General features: G+C 36.7%; 1 protein-coding gene across 3 annotated transcripts; it reads right to left on the bottom strand.

The window, feature by feature from the left end:
- Positions 1–509: 509 nt before the first annotated feature.
- On the bottom strand, positions 510–8,313 carry LOC137396458 (uncharacterized). Of its 3 annotated transcripts, none has more exons than XM_068082745.1 (6): positions 8,220–8,313; positions 3,906–4,052; positions 3,035–3,199; positions 2,135–2,194; positions 1,690–1,853; positions 510–875 (listed from the first exon to the last, which is right to left on the bottom strand). In XM_068082745.1, the coding sequence occupies exons 2-5, from the start codon at positions 3,981–3,983 to the stop codon at positions 1,788–1,790; spliced, it is 369 nt and encodes a 122-aa protein (XP_067938846.1). In that variant the 5' UTR covers positions 3,984–4,052; positions 8,220–8,313; the 3' UTR covers positions 510–875; positions 1,690–1,787. The 3 variants fall into 3 exon arrangements, with proteins under 3 accessions (XP_067938846.1, XP_067938848.1, XP_067938847.1); XM_068082747.1 differs by having other exon boundaries at positions 3,906–4,010; positions 8,220–8,282; XM_068082746.1 differs by lacking the exon at positions 8,220–8,313 and having other exon boundaries at positions 3,906–4,384.
- Between the last annotated feature and the right edge of the window lie 5,889 nt (positions 8,314–14,202).

Below are 14,202 nucleotides of genomic sequence, written 5' to 3'. Positions count from 1 at the left end.
AAGTTTTCTTGATTTGTTGAGCAAAAAATATTTTCTTTTTGTTGGCATGATGATGTATTTTCTTGCTCCAATATAAATAATGCATGTGGCAATTGTTGTGCATCATTGTTAGCAGCTTTCCCGTTACCTCCACAAGCACAATGTAGCCAATTCTGGAAAATCAGAGGGCAGCACACACAAAACCTTCAGCATGATGTATGTCTATTGGCATTGCTGATGTTGTACAACATACATTGTTTGAAAAGTCGATGCGCAATGACAAAATGTCTGGTGATGGACCACTGGAACAATGATGGGAAGTAGGTTGTTTTAGTTATCGGACGAATCTATCATGATAAATCGTAAAGTTTAATAATTTTACTTTATTTGATATAAAAAGAAAATGTTGCACATAACTTAATTACTACCACATCAGCACCAAAGCACAAATGAGAACAGAATAACAGAGTAGAAAAGGGCTACATATACTACATGTAGATATGTGAAAATAAGTGAATAAAAGTATGGTTTATGTAAAAAAAAATCAGTGTTGAAAATCCTGAATGTTTTATGTATGTAGGTATGTTTTAATTTGATCAATATATTCACTCAAAATTGAGCACAGTACAAGCTGAAACAGTTCGAGATTTTGCATATAAAAGTATTCCTATCTAGAACAAGTTTGTTCTCTATAGCTGCAGATGAATTGGCAATGAGGTAGAGGGCACGCCAGATGCCATCTGGCGTGACTTCCCTTCATTGCCAGTTCACCCACAGCTATGGGGAACAACCTTGCTCTATGCCTATCTAGATATTGCTTGTATTAGAAAGCGTCAGGAAGCATTTTTGCTCTGCCATTTCTTACTCCCTGCAAACTCCTCTTGGAGATCCTTGATCTAAAATAAAAACAATCATAGCATGTGTATTTACATCTCCTTGAACTTGTAAAGTACTGTGAATGCAGTATTCAAGTGGCATTATTTGCGACAATTTTTGACTTTGACAAGAATACTATTTGTTAATTTAATGAAGTAGATTGGAAAGTTACATTGGACATTGTGATTAGCTGGAAGGTAATTTGGCGATCTCAAAGAACCGGACAAATCTGCTTTTGCTAGTTCCTGACTTTATTACTGTTTTTACAGTAGTTTTATTTCACAACTATTTCCTGACTTCATATATCTTCTCCAATCCTACATTGCTCAACTGACTTAGCCCATAGAGTTGACTTGTACAAGACAACAGCGAAATTAGTCCAAGTACTCAGTCTATGAATCGGATGGTGTTGTGGCACCTTGTTATCAATCTCTCAAAGAGTTGATAACAACTCCAGAGATGCTCCCAAATCCTGATTAGAGATTTGCACATTACATCAAATCACCAATCATGAGATTGGCATTAAAGCACCATAAAAATGGATTACCCAGTTTGTAAATTAAATCAAATTAAAACCATCAATTACATAGTGGATGATGGTTTTAATTTCATTTTATTTGAAAGCTGAGCAGTCACCCTTCTAAGTGATTTGATTTGGAGCAAAACGCATGCCAGCGATTTGATATGCTTTACAAATCTGGAATCAAAGACTTGGGAGCATCGCTGCACAACTTTCTCCAATTCAGACACTGAGCACTTACACTAAAGTGACACAAAAGCATCATGCAACAGGGTTCTAATTTTAAAACTGAGTTACTGAATATTACCACTCACCGGACTGTTAGGTATGAAAGTAACATCAGGTGTCTGAGTTACATCTATAATGCTGTCGTTTGTGGCGTTTCGTAGATGCTCCCCACATCTATGGAAGCTCACATAGCCTCTGCTCTTACTCCTACCCATCCTGAGCAAGCACTGCGTTTCCTCCTTATCTTGAGCTATAAATCAGAATGCTCGAGGCATTGAACGTTTGGCTGGGTGTGAACAGGCAACTTAACAAATATCGCAGTTGGCAGCAAATAATTTGTTTCTGAAACCTAATCCTGCCTACACAAGGGGTTCTTCTGCATTATCCTACTATAACTTCACGTTTTTCTAGCTACTAATCTAGGGCTATAAATGGCTTGAAGATTCGCCTACCAATGAAATTCCACATTTAACCATAATTAATATTGCACGATTTGCCTAAAATTTTATTGCTGGTTATGTGAGTGAGTACCTCCGTGTTACTATCAGATGTATTGTCTTGAGGATGCGGTCTCTTTGTTGGATTCTGTGACTAAAAATATAAACAATACGTAAATTATGTATATCGACACCATGTGACAACATATATGAATTTATGCACATGTATAGCATATTTATATTTGTGGGCACAATCTAACTAAATTTAAATTGGCAAAAGAGTCCAAACAAAGGCCTTGTTGCCAGAGCTCCAAAATAAGCTTTCATTCTATCTTGCTTTTAATGATTGTTTTTGCAAATTTTAGGTGTGAAATATTCAATGTAAAATAAAATATTACGTCCAAGTTTAACCAAAGGTGTGAACTGCAATATAATACTATCTGGCGCATGTGTGAGGCCTCACGATGAGAAATTCTCAAGAAAAATGAGACAGATTGCCGTAAACTTCACTGGCTATTGGGTCAAGGATATGGTATCTGAGCATTCCAATCAAGTCTGTGTTTCTTTGCAATTCTACCAAATTTCTATGAGAGTGTAGATGAATAAAAGAAGAGAAAATGTTTTTGAACTTTGATGTACTGTGAGACCGAAAGCAAAGTATCGAATACAGCTTAGACATGTCGCAACCCTCACAGTAGTGTAGACTTAGATTTACTGCATTCTCTGATTTTGGCTTACAAGAATATAAATGTGCACGCATGCTTTTGTTACAAGATAGCTATTTCAGAAATAAAACAATTTAAAATCCATAAAAGTAATAAATATTATTCATCATCTCTATGTAAAATCCATACTATACTATCTGTGCATTTGCAAAGACATGGAAGGATAGCCCTGTCTAAATATATTGGACATACAATGACCGAGTTTTGTTGTCCAAAAATATCCCTTATAATAGGCTGAGTAAAATATTCTTGGTGTACCGGTAACTTACCCTCCGCTGTTCTTTGTACTTTTCCTTCTGGGTTTGCTGTCTTTCAGGGCCGTACATGCAGCCATACTCTTTTTCTTCGCCATACTCTTTTTCTTCGCCATACATACATAAATAGCTTTGACTGTCATGGATGACGTTCTTACCTCTCCAAATATCTTCACCTTGCTAAATTAGAGCAGATAAAATTTTAAAATTAAGAAACATGGTACAGATTTTTTAGATTCATTAGCTGAAGACGTTGTAGGTTTTTAGCCTTACTTGATTGCTAACACTCAATTGGGAACTAACTGCTGCATGTATATGATGCTTGATACATTTATTGCTTGCTTGATTGTAGTTATTAATATATACAATGATTTTTAATGTCATCTCAATTGCATGCCAATGCTTGTACACTGAAGTCCATGTATATCTTCTAATCAAGGCTGCACTATAAGCTTGATCGTTAGACCACTGCATGTCTGTATATACCCGAATATCCACTTCGTCAATTTAAGCTTAAAAGTTGAGTGTCTATAGAGAGTAATCCTTTATTGCTGAGACTTAGATGGTGTGTATCCAGTGTGAGTTGCTAGTGAACTGATGAAAATTGTGTCAACTCTGCTTCAAGTAGGGCCTGTGACGTCATAGATCACATGGTACAAAAATAAACCAAAAAGGGCTCCATCAAACTGCAGCATAAAAACATATAAGCTACTATTGACATGTACTTCTATTGCACAACAACCAAGCATAGGCCTACATTTTACAATCAAGGTTACACTTCAACATCAATATTACACTAAAATATCCGAGGTATAAAATGTTCATTTTTAACGCAAGATCACAAATTAGGCAGTGAAGAAAAAGTGCTTTAAGGATATGAGATTACCTTCAAAAAGTCTTTCATGCTTGTTGAATATGCCGTCCTCATGGTTTGTGTAAAACTTGTTGCCATATTCGATTTCATGGGCTTTGATAGCTTGCTCAGACTCGTCTAACAATGAGGCAAGAAGGAGCGGCATAATGCTTAAATGCACTGCAATTAAAAATATATATTTGGTAGGCCCTCAGGCTCCTCGTAGAAGTTGACTGTCGTCAGCGATCATGTCATTCAGCTATCGAGGCTTCGATAACCTACCGACATGATTGCCGACTACAGGCACGGGAGGCCTGTAGGTAGGTCTATATAGAAGATGAAATGATGAATACAAAAAGTCAGTTATGAATACATGATGACCCACTGAGGTCTTGAAGCAATATGAATATGCAGTGCATTTCAATTAATTTTTTAAGACAAATTGCAAGCAGTAAGCGACTCTGACTACTGAGGACTACTGATCACAGGCAGGCTGTCTAGTCCAAAAATATAACTGCCCTGCATTGCAGAAGACTACAAAAACGTGCTTTACCTTGCCTCCTCTCCTACACTTTTTGTGAACCAAACAGATGAGATACAGCCTAGGCCTGGCAGTGCTACTGACAGCGCACCATTGTAGTAACAAGTTCAAATAAAATTTGAGATACACAATTAAATGGTTGTTCCTTAGGTAGCTACATACTGCCGTTGCTTCAAAATGTCCTACAGTTGAGACTTGGTAGTAATATAAAGTTAGTTGTTAAAAAAGTGTGTGCTTGCAGCAAATACAGTAAAGATAAAAACTGATGTCTTCTGTTGCCTTCATTTTTACAATCAATGCCTAACGAGATGCTAATACTAATATTTACAGTGAATTAAAATAGAATCATTTTAGGCTCTCAGAATGGTAACAAAGTGGACAACCGTTTTAATATGCATTTTCTTTGTTCAGAACATAATCGTAACTTTTCAATATTTTATGTAATACCGCTTTACAAAAGTGTATTCATATTAAAAAAATATATAACTATTTTTCAAATATAAACGAATACAGAATAACTAATGGTGTATTTTTGAGAAGATTTTTTCCGTTTTGTGAGCGTGTTACCATTTATTCTTTGGTGTGTAATCGTGCTTTGAGATCTTATGTAGCGTAACAGTATCTATGGCAATGGTGAGACGCTACTGGGAGTCAAGGTCAATGATGCTATCGGAATGGAGTTAAAGCTATTACGGCTTATTCACGGCTTTATCAGCTTTCCCTGGACTATTGGCATATAAGCTCCACAGGACCTCATGGACTTGCTTATTCTACAGTGTCGTATCAAGGTATGTACCTGCACGTTATTTAACATGGCGTCGTAGGCAGGATACTGTGTTGTTACATTAATTAATTAAGGGGTGTTATTATACTGTGTCGTTCTATTATATAGTTGAAGGTTGGTGACATTAATTAGTAACGCTATTGCGTGTCGTAGCGTTGTTCGGGTCAGTGATTGTTATTTATTTGGGTTGCCACGGTGCACGGTAGAGGAGTAACATTACCGTAGCAGTGCTATAGTGATTCCTTGTGTTAGTCGTTAGGTGTGTTGAAGGTGGTTGTTGTTAGTTGGGTGCTAATATGGCTGCTAGACAATTAGATGTTAGCATTTTCCCTAAGTTGAGGCTAGATAGTGGAAATGTCTCTAGTTCTTTTAAGTCTTGGCTCAGTGAGTTTGAGATTGCGTGTGAGCTTACTTCGTTCCGTATGGATAACAATGAAGGTGGTGCCCCACTCTTTGCGGGTAGGACTAAGCTATTAGCTTTATTAAGCGCTATTGGTAGTAAAGGAATGGAGTTGCTGAGAAGCTTAGGGTTTGATCTTGCTAGCCAGGCAGCTGATGCTTACCAAACAGCTTTAAATCTTTTGAGAGGCCATTATGAGAGAGAGGAAAGTGTGTTTGTGAGAACGATGAAGTTTGTTACTGCCTCACAGGCTTTAGGGGAAGAAGAGAGAGAGTACTTGGTGAGAGTGGAAAAGTTGAGTAGAGATATGGATTTCGGTGATGGTAATGATGACTTAAGGCAGCGCTTTTGTGTAGCTTTAGCAGTGAACGGTTTGCGTGATTCCGGTGCCAGAAAAGAACTAATGCAGGAGACTGACTTAACTTGGGAGCAGTTATCTAATAGGTTGAAAGCTAGACATTTAGCTAGAGAATCAGAATCTATTATCAGTGGTGCTAAGAGAGATATCAAGGTGGAATCTAGTGACAGTAGTTTTCTTGCACCTGTTTGCCGCGTTTCTAGAAAGATTGAGAAATCTCATGATGAGCGTTCTAGTTATAGGCTGCCTAAAAGAGATAGTTCAGGTAGTGCTAGATCTGACACCTTTTCACCTGGGTGGAGAGGTAGGCAAAATTATAAAAGGTCATCACCTAGACGATATAATTCCCCTGCTAGAAGTATTATTTGCTTTGCTTGTAACAGGGAAGGACATCATGTTAGGGATTGCTCGAGTGCTAGGTGCTATTTTTGTTCAAAGAAAGGTCACATTTCTAAGGATTGCCCTCGCAACAAGTGTCTTGAAAGACGAGAGTCTAGGCGTGATTGTAAGAGGTATAGCAACAGTGGTAGTAGTAGAAGCCCATCAGGGGATAGGTATAAGTCTAGTAGACAAAGTAGGAGTTTTAGAAAAAGTCCACATAGAGTGAGATTCACCAAAAGCAATAAAGATGGGCTATGTAGTAGTGACATTAAACAAGTTTTAAAATTAAATGGGAAAAATGTTGAGTTTACACTCGATACAGGAGCAGAAGTTTCTACGGTAACAGAAGAGACTAGTAAAATGCTTGGTCTGAGTTTGAGTAAACCTGAACGTAGTATATATAGCGCAGATGAATCTTCTCTATCTGTAGCTGGAATTTGTAAAGTTGAAATCAGAAGCACTTTTAGGTCAGTCGACACTTCCGTGTATGTTTTAACAGGTTCTAGAAAAAATCTTTTAGGATTACATGAGTTACATCAGCTAAAATTGCTCGACATTAATAGTATGTGCAAAGATGATTTTGACCAAAAGGAGTTTCTTGACGTTTTTCATGGTTTTAAAATGAACTTGAAGGAAAATATGGAACCTAAGCGTTTATTAACACCCAAACCAATGGTGTCTGGTCTTAAGGATCAAGCTGAAAGAGAATTAGACATAATGTCAGCTAGTGAATCAATTTCTCGATCTTGCGCTAGTTATGCCAGTGTAATAAAGAACAGTGGAAAAGTTCAGAAAGCCTCTATATTGAACAAAGTGAATGAGTTTTTAGACGAAATAGAAAGCGACAGCTTTTTGGATGAGAATAAATTTGAGGAAAAAAGGAAAAATATTAGGTTAAGGAGAGAGAGGTTACAGCGCAGGTTTGAGGAGCAGATTAGGGAGTTAGAGAAGGAGGAAATGGAATTGAGTGAGGAGTATGAGAGCTCTGTCGCCCTCCAAGGCGTCTTAGCTGAAATGGCCAAGGTGAAAGCCGGTTTGCCCGCTAGATTTGCGAAGGCTAGGCCCGCGGTGGACAGCGTTTCTGCCGGCGCCCATGCTTAAGCAGAGAAGGCTGCTGGACCTGGCTCTTGTAATCCAAGCCTGGAGGGCGATTCCAGGGAGGAAAGCTTGAGTGCGGAGAAAGCCAGGGTAGAAACTGGAGGCCCTACTGAAAACTTCCTGGAGGAGTCTCTTAAGACCCCAGGTTTGTTTGAAAGTAGCAAGCCTGTCAGTACGACAGATGCCTGCACTAGTCAAGAGGAGTCCAAGACCCTTGACTCAGCTGCAGAGGAAAAGTTGTTGGGAAGCGAAGAAGGTGATGGAGGTTTTAGGAAAGAGGGAAATTTGATGGACTTTAAGGATTCAGAGTGAACACGTAGAGCAGAAATAGGCGGCTTTTGTGGTTTCTTTTTTTGATGTTTGTAACTTGATTGATGTGGATTTGATATTGGAAATAAATGTATATATATGAAATTAAGATCTTCTGAGGCCGTTTCCTAGGAGAGGGGGCATGGTGTGTAATCGTGCTTTGAGATCTTATGTAGCGTAACAGTATCTATGGCAATGGTGAGACGCTACTGGGAGTCAAGGTCAATGATGCTATCGGAATGGAGTTAAAGCTATTACGGCTTATTCACGGCTTTATCAGCTTTCCCTGGACTATTGGCATATAAGCTCCACAGGACCTCATGGACTTGCTTATTCTACAGTGTCGTATCAAGGTATGTACCTGCATGTTATTTAACAAGAAAAAACTACGATAAACAGCTATGTAAAAACTCTATGTTATTTTGCTAAAAGAACTCATGTTTGTAATTAAAAATTTGCTTGGAAAAGATGCTTACGTGATATTTTGTTAAACAAATAGATAACTACTCGATTTATCAACAACTAAACGTTTGCAGTGGTTCGACTAACTTTAAAGCTTTTGTATTTCCGGATTAAGCTCCACCCCTACAAAACGACCCAGAAACTGACCAGGTTTTGAGCCACTGCAATTATACCTGACCCCTTCCAATAAATAATTGTTTTGATAGACTTTAACGCATAGCGTAATATCCTTACACTCATGCAAACAATCGTCCATACATGTAGTTATTTTCACCGTAAACATAAGTAATCGTGGCAGCTTATAGGCTATTAGCCAATAACGTACGAATATCAATGATATATCGATATACGCACCGGCACCTTACGCCTAGAATAGCTTAATGCTAGGGTCATGGCCAATGGATTGGTCGCTGAAGCGCGCATTTCGTTTGCAATTGTTGTTTACAACCGAAAAGTACCACCATAGTACAGGAAAAAGCAGGTAATCTGCGACTATGTATTTATTTCCATCACATTGACTGTAGAGTAACCATGTTTCTACAAAGCTCAAATAAAAAACACTTAGCCTACATAACTGATTTATGCAACTCTTGCTTAAAAACCCATGGGTGGATATGGAGAATTTACGTTATGTATAACTAAAAACTAACACAAATCCACACACGACATCAGTGTTGAATGTGCTTTGTCATTTTAATCTATTTTGACTATATTATTCAGTTTACACACTTTTGCTTAGCTTGTGGGAACTGAATTGATCATTACTGGTTCAAGTACTAGAGAAGGTTGTTGTATGGAAATACTGTGAAAACAAGATACCGATAGGGAATGTAGCCAGACCACAGGATAAGCATATAATACGTACAAGCAGCAAGACGCCAAAGGACATTAAAAGATTCGATAATTAGAAAATGTCAATTGAAAATTATGAACTTCAGAATTGGAAGAAATCAATCATAGAAATTGCGTCAACACCAGATGGAGAACATGCCAAAAAGAGTCTTTTTTTGACAGTTAAGGCTCCTAGCTGTAAGAGACTGAAGTACAGGGCAGAAAAACATATAAACTTAATATAATTGAAGCTAAAATAAATTGACAGATGTTATTTGTTGCTGATCTGGTGTATGCTGACTGCTACAATGTTTCAACAGTCCTAATTCTGGCTGCCTCCTGTTATATTGTTGATATCCCTCTCCTTGTGCTTGACACTCTGTAGAGTTGCTGACTTCGTTGAATACCTGTTAGTATTTGTTGTAGCCAGTTACTCTCTTTTATATTAAGTGGTGTTGATAAATAATATCCATTATTTAGTTGTAATTTTATGTTTTCATTCCTAAGCTCTTCATTACAATGGCCAGAGAATTCCCAATTCAATTGATGTCCCATACATTCACATCGCATCAGCTGTGATGGTTGGACAAATCCCATACTTGATATTTCCGGCAGCATAGCAATTGCTCTAGGTTTTCATATTTGCTGATTGGTCATATATCGTTTTAAACCCTGACACATATTAGCCGTCAGGTGAAGCCAGACCCTAGCTTAAAAATTCATGCCGAATCCGTCCTAATAATCTGCCATTTATTGGTTGCTTTGTGCGTAGCCCTCGGTCTTTATCAGTTTTTCCCAGCAGTGATCCTCATCTCAGTTCAATAACATTGGTTACACGCCTCTGTGTCATGTTTTTGGTTTTTCCACTGAGTACATTTTGTGTGGCGGTCTCTTAATGCAGTGTCTCGTCGCGGCTAGTTAGTAGCTAGTCTTATTGTGCGACAGTTATTGGATGGCTTTCCATCGTTTGGCAAATTTGTCCCAGTTTGAGGAATGTCAATTATCCCTCGATCAGTTGTGATCTAGTCACCCCGGGGTTCATAATCGTATTCTCGTAGGTTTCTATAGTTATATACTCGTGCAATGGTCACCATGGTGCTGGAGTTGAATCATTTCATCTTAACAGTATTTAGCTGGATTGCATACTGGCTTGTTTGTCCTTTCATGTAAGTTGCCTATAATCATTCGGAATCCGTATATTCATAGTCACTTTTAAATATCTAGCCTTGTATATGCCATAGCATCAAGCTGTAAAGTACATGTATATATGTATATGTAAATTTACATAATTTACATTAAGTTAGTAGAAGGTCATTCAGGAAATATATTGTGGTTGCTGTATCATTGCGATAGTCAACTGTATTGAGTATAATTATTTATATATTTGCTTATTATTTCATGTAAGTTGCTTATAATTATTAAGGATCCAAACATTCTTTTTGTAGGTTTTATGTTATCAAGTTTTTTGATTGTTTTATGTTTTGATATATATATTCATGTTAAGCTGGGCGCTGTAAGCTATTTTTATTCGTACTCTCTCTCATCATCATAAATATAATTTGTCATCTGCTTTTGTTGTACGATCTCGTAGCTCATATCTTCTATTCACTCTATATAGTGGTCATTCTCTCACTTTCCAGAATCAGTGTTTTTCTCTATATCTGGTATCTCCTTTGCGTTAGTTCTGTACGATGTACGAGGGTGAAACATTTTCATGTACAAGTTTTAATCGCTTTACTGAAACTCAGCTTGGTTTTGCAAAGGGCTTGATACACGGTACTATGTTTGCTGTGACATCTGTTCGATACAAAGTATGAAACAGGCTCAGGTACTGACTTGAAAGGGCTCGGCTACAATTTTTGCCAATCTCAAGTCTGAATAGGTAGCATCTACCTCCTATTTTGAAAGATATGTCTGTTGCTTGTTGATTGTAATAGTCTACATGTTTTAGTTTGAGAAATTCTTATATTTCTTGCATTCAACAGCCATATAAAAAATATACGCACAAACCACGTGTAAGTTGGTGAAGTCAAGCTACTAGCAGTTTTACACAGAGTATGAATGACAGCCAAAGACACTGAAATATTTAAAAACATTTTTTCCTAGGTGTTATTGACCTCTGACAATCTTTCTTCAGTGTTTCTACCTTGACTTTCTAAAGTCTGAGTGTCTTCTCACTAAATTATTACACAGACTGTTACTTCTATCTCTACAGGATGGTGCTGCCTCGATGTAGAAACAGCGCTAATTTTTTAATTTTCCGATTCGTGAGAGTTTAATCTTCCCTCATCATGACACTCTCTCATACGGTTGAGCTCGGCGACAAGGAAATCATCAAGATAATAGAGGAGTACCTAGCAAATAAACAGGTTGATATTGCCCTCATATGTTTGGAGAGAGAGAGTCGGGAATCATTAATGGTATGTCCTGAATATGGTTCTGGTTGAAAGGGATACCTCGTTGTCATAAACCATGTCTAAAACCATTCATAGGCTTGTCTCTCCGTCAGACCTTCCACCAACAAGTTTGCTGAAAACTAAGTTAAAATTCAAGTAATAGTATTCTTTTCTGACCTTCGCGCTATTACAGTGTGGTAATTATATAATAATTGTATGATAATGACATAGTATTATATAATAATTTTATGATAATGACATAATATTATATAATAATTGTATGATAATCGCATAGTATTATATAATAATTATACGATAATTACATAATATTATATTATAATTGTACGATAATTACATTATTTTATAATAGTCGTATGATAATTGAGTAATATTATGTAATAATTGTATAATAATGTAACTATTATATAATAATTGTATGATAATTGAATAATATTATATAATAGTTGTATGATAATTACATAATATTATATAATATATAAATAATATTGTACAATAATTGTATGATAATTACACAATATTATATAATACTTGTATGATAATTACATAATATTGTATAATAATTGTATGCCGTATAATCTTAATGCGGTATGATCAAAGCCTTGTCTGGCTGTCTGAAGAGACAGGTAGATTATGAAAAAAGGATTTCACCAGATGGGATTTGAACTCACCACATTTAGCTCAGTAGACAGACACTCCAACATCTACACCATTTGACCGTTTTGGCTTATTACACAATAACTAGTACAGTTTTTGGTCTTGTGCACCGTGAGATAACGTAATCACTCATCACTATCGTTTGGTAGGGGAAGACGGGGCACAGTAAGCCAATTTTGGTTTGTTTCTCAAATAAAATATAAGTGACTGCTTGAATTGAGCTTAAACTTGGTCTATAAAAATTTAACATGTTGTTATTATTGTATTTGAATTGTAATGATTCACTTTGGATCAATCGCGAGATTTTATTGTTTTTGCAACATTTTACACCTGGCTCACTTTGCTCCACTACCGAGGCAAGGTGAGCCACCCAATGGGGCAAAGTGAGCCATAGCAATAAATATGTGATTTGATTGCACATAATATATATTTGATATCTTTTAACTGTTTTAAAACATTGAGTGTGACAATTGGCTAACTAAATTTGACTTATGACTAAGACAGAACATGGTGAACTAATTATACATAGTTTATAACATAAAATGTGGGAGCAAGTCGTATGAGCATTATCGTGAAATAATGTAGTAAAAAGTGTGTCGCCTACAGTCTCTATCAGCAGTGTTATTGAGAATAGTTTATCTTACAGTGTAAGCAGATAAATCTACTCTGAATGTAGTTCGATTTCTAACCCTCAGAGTCCCACCAGTGTTTACTGGCTGCCCAAAAAATATAACTATAGATTCAAAGTCAACATCATACACGTCTTCCTCCTCTGGATAAACAAAGCAGTTTCCAGCTTTTCTTATGAAACTGATGGTAACTGAGTTTTCATTACATTTCATGACTCTTCCTGCATAATAAACATTAAAGATTGACTTGCAACAAAATTCACATTACAGTTTTTTGCTATCAAAACATTCACCATGTCTTACTCTGCTGTGTTGTAGTTGCAAAATAGGTGGAAATGGATTTACAAACTCTTAAAAGCTCAAAAACGAACAGTTAATCGCGGTCATTACGAGACCGCCATAAATTAGAATCTCTTTCCAAAACGGCTCAAATGGGACGTAGTTGTACCAGATGGCTTCTGTTTACACTTTCGCGCAACCTCATTCGTCGAAATATTTTCACAAATATACTTCATGCATTCAATGAAACCATGTCTATTGTCCTCACATGTCTATTTCATCGTCATTGTAATGCCGTCACTTTCAGCACTGATAACTTATAACCTACCGTGAGAATTTATTTAATTTTTTAACCTTAGCTCGAAGGAGTACATATCATTGTCTGGTAAACATGACGAGCCTGTTGGTCACCTGTGATAATCAAAATATGTTGCAAAAATTATTCACGAAGTATGGGTCACATGATCAGATTACGACTAGATGATTAGTTCAAGTCGAAACAAAACTGTAAAGTAGCGATCATCTATATTTGATACGGTCTTTTGATACCAAATAACTGTAATGTGAATTTTGTTGCAAGTCAACCTTAGCCAATTCCGTACCAAACTAAAACATGATTATTGATGTTAATATTGTCCCTAGTAGGAGGTACATCTTTACTTTCATCTTTATCTGGACTTTCTTCATCAGAACACAATAATTATTGGGCTAACTCTTCTTCCTCTGATGAAGAATCTGTTTGCTCTTTTTTCTTAGTTTTTTTTTGTCTTGTTCTTAGTCACAGTTACTTTGGATGTTTTTAGCGTAGATCTAATCCAAGTAGACACATGTTGCTACATTTTAAACACCGGCTCACCTGCTTTCTTGTTTCTTGACCAGCTTGGTGGAATACTCAAGTCATTAGCCATGCTGTATTTGTAAGCTAGTTCACATACTTTTTCAGTAGATAAATCTTAAAATCTGTTGTCTAGATTTTTTAAATGGCTAGCCAACTCTTCTTACTTCTCATGCAACACCTGAGATCCACGAGATCTCTCATTCCTGCGCGAAGAGACGGTCACTTAGACGATGTTGTACAATATTGCAGTAACTTAAACAACTTTTTAGTTAAATGTAAGATTAGCTTGGTTAGATGCCAAGCTCATAGAACATGGTCACAAATAATTTAAATTATATCTATAAATTAA

Source organism: Watersipora subatra, chromosome 5 (assembly GCF_963576615.1).
Source record: "Watersipora subatra chromosome 5, tzWatSuba1.1, whole genome shotgun sequence".
NCBI lineage: Eukaryota > Metazoa > Bryozoa > Gymnolaemata > Cheilostomatida > Watersiporidae > Watersipora > Watersipora subatra.
Note: the sequence above shows the minus strand (reverse complement) of the source record. Positions and strands in the feature narration are given on the sequence as shown.

Bases quoted from the DNA above. Each gene is read 5' to 3' on its own strand.
- LOC137396458 (XM_068082745.1), bottom strand. From the start codon at position 3,983: ATGAAATCGAATATGGCAACAAGTTTTACACAAACCATGAGGACGGCA. The intron at 2,195-3,034 runs GTAAGTTACCGG...TTATATTTTTAG, and splicing joins AGTACAAAGAACAGCGGAGG to TCACAGAATCCAACAAAGAG. The intron at 1,854-2,134 runs GTACTCACTCAC...TCTGATTTATAG, and splicing joins CATCTGATAGTAACACGGAG to CTCAAGATAAGGAGGAAACG.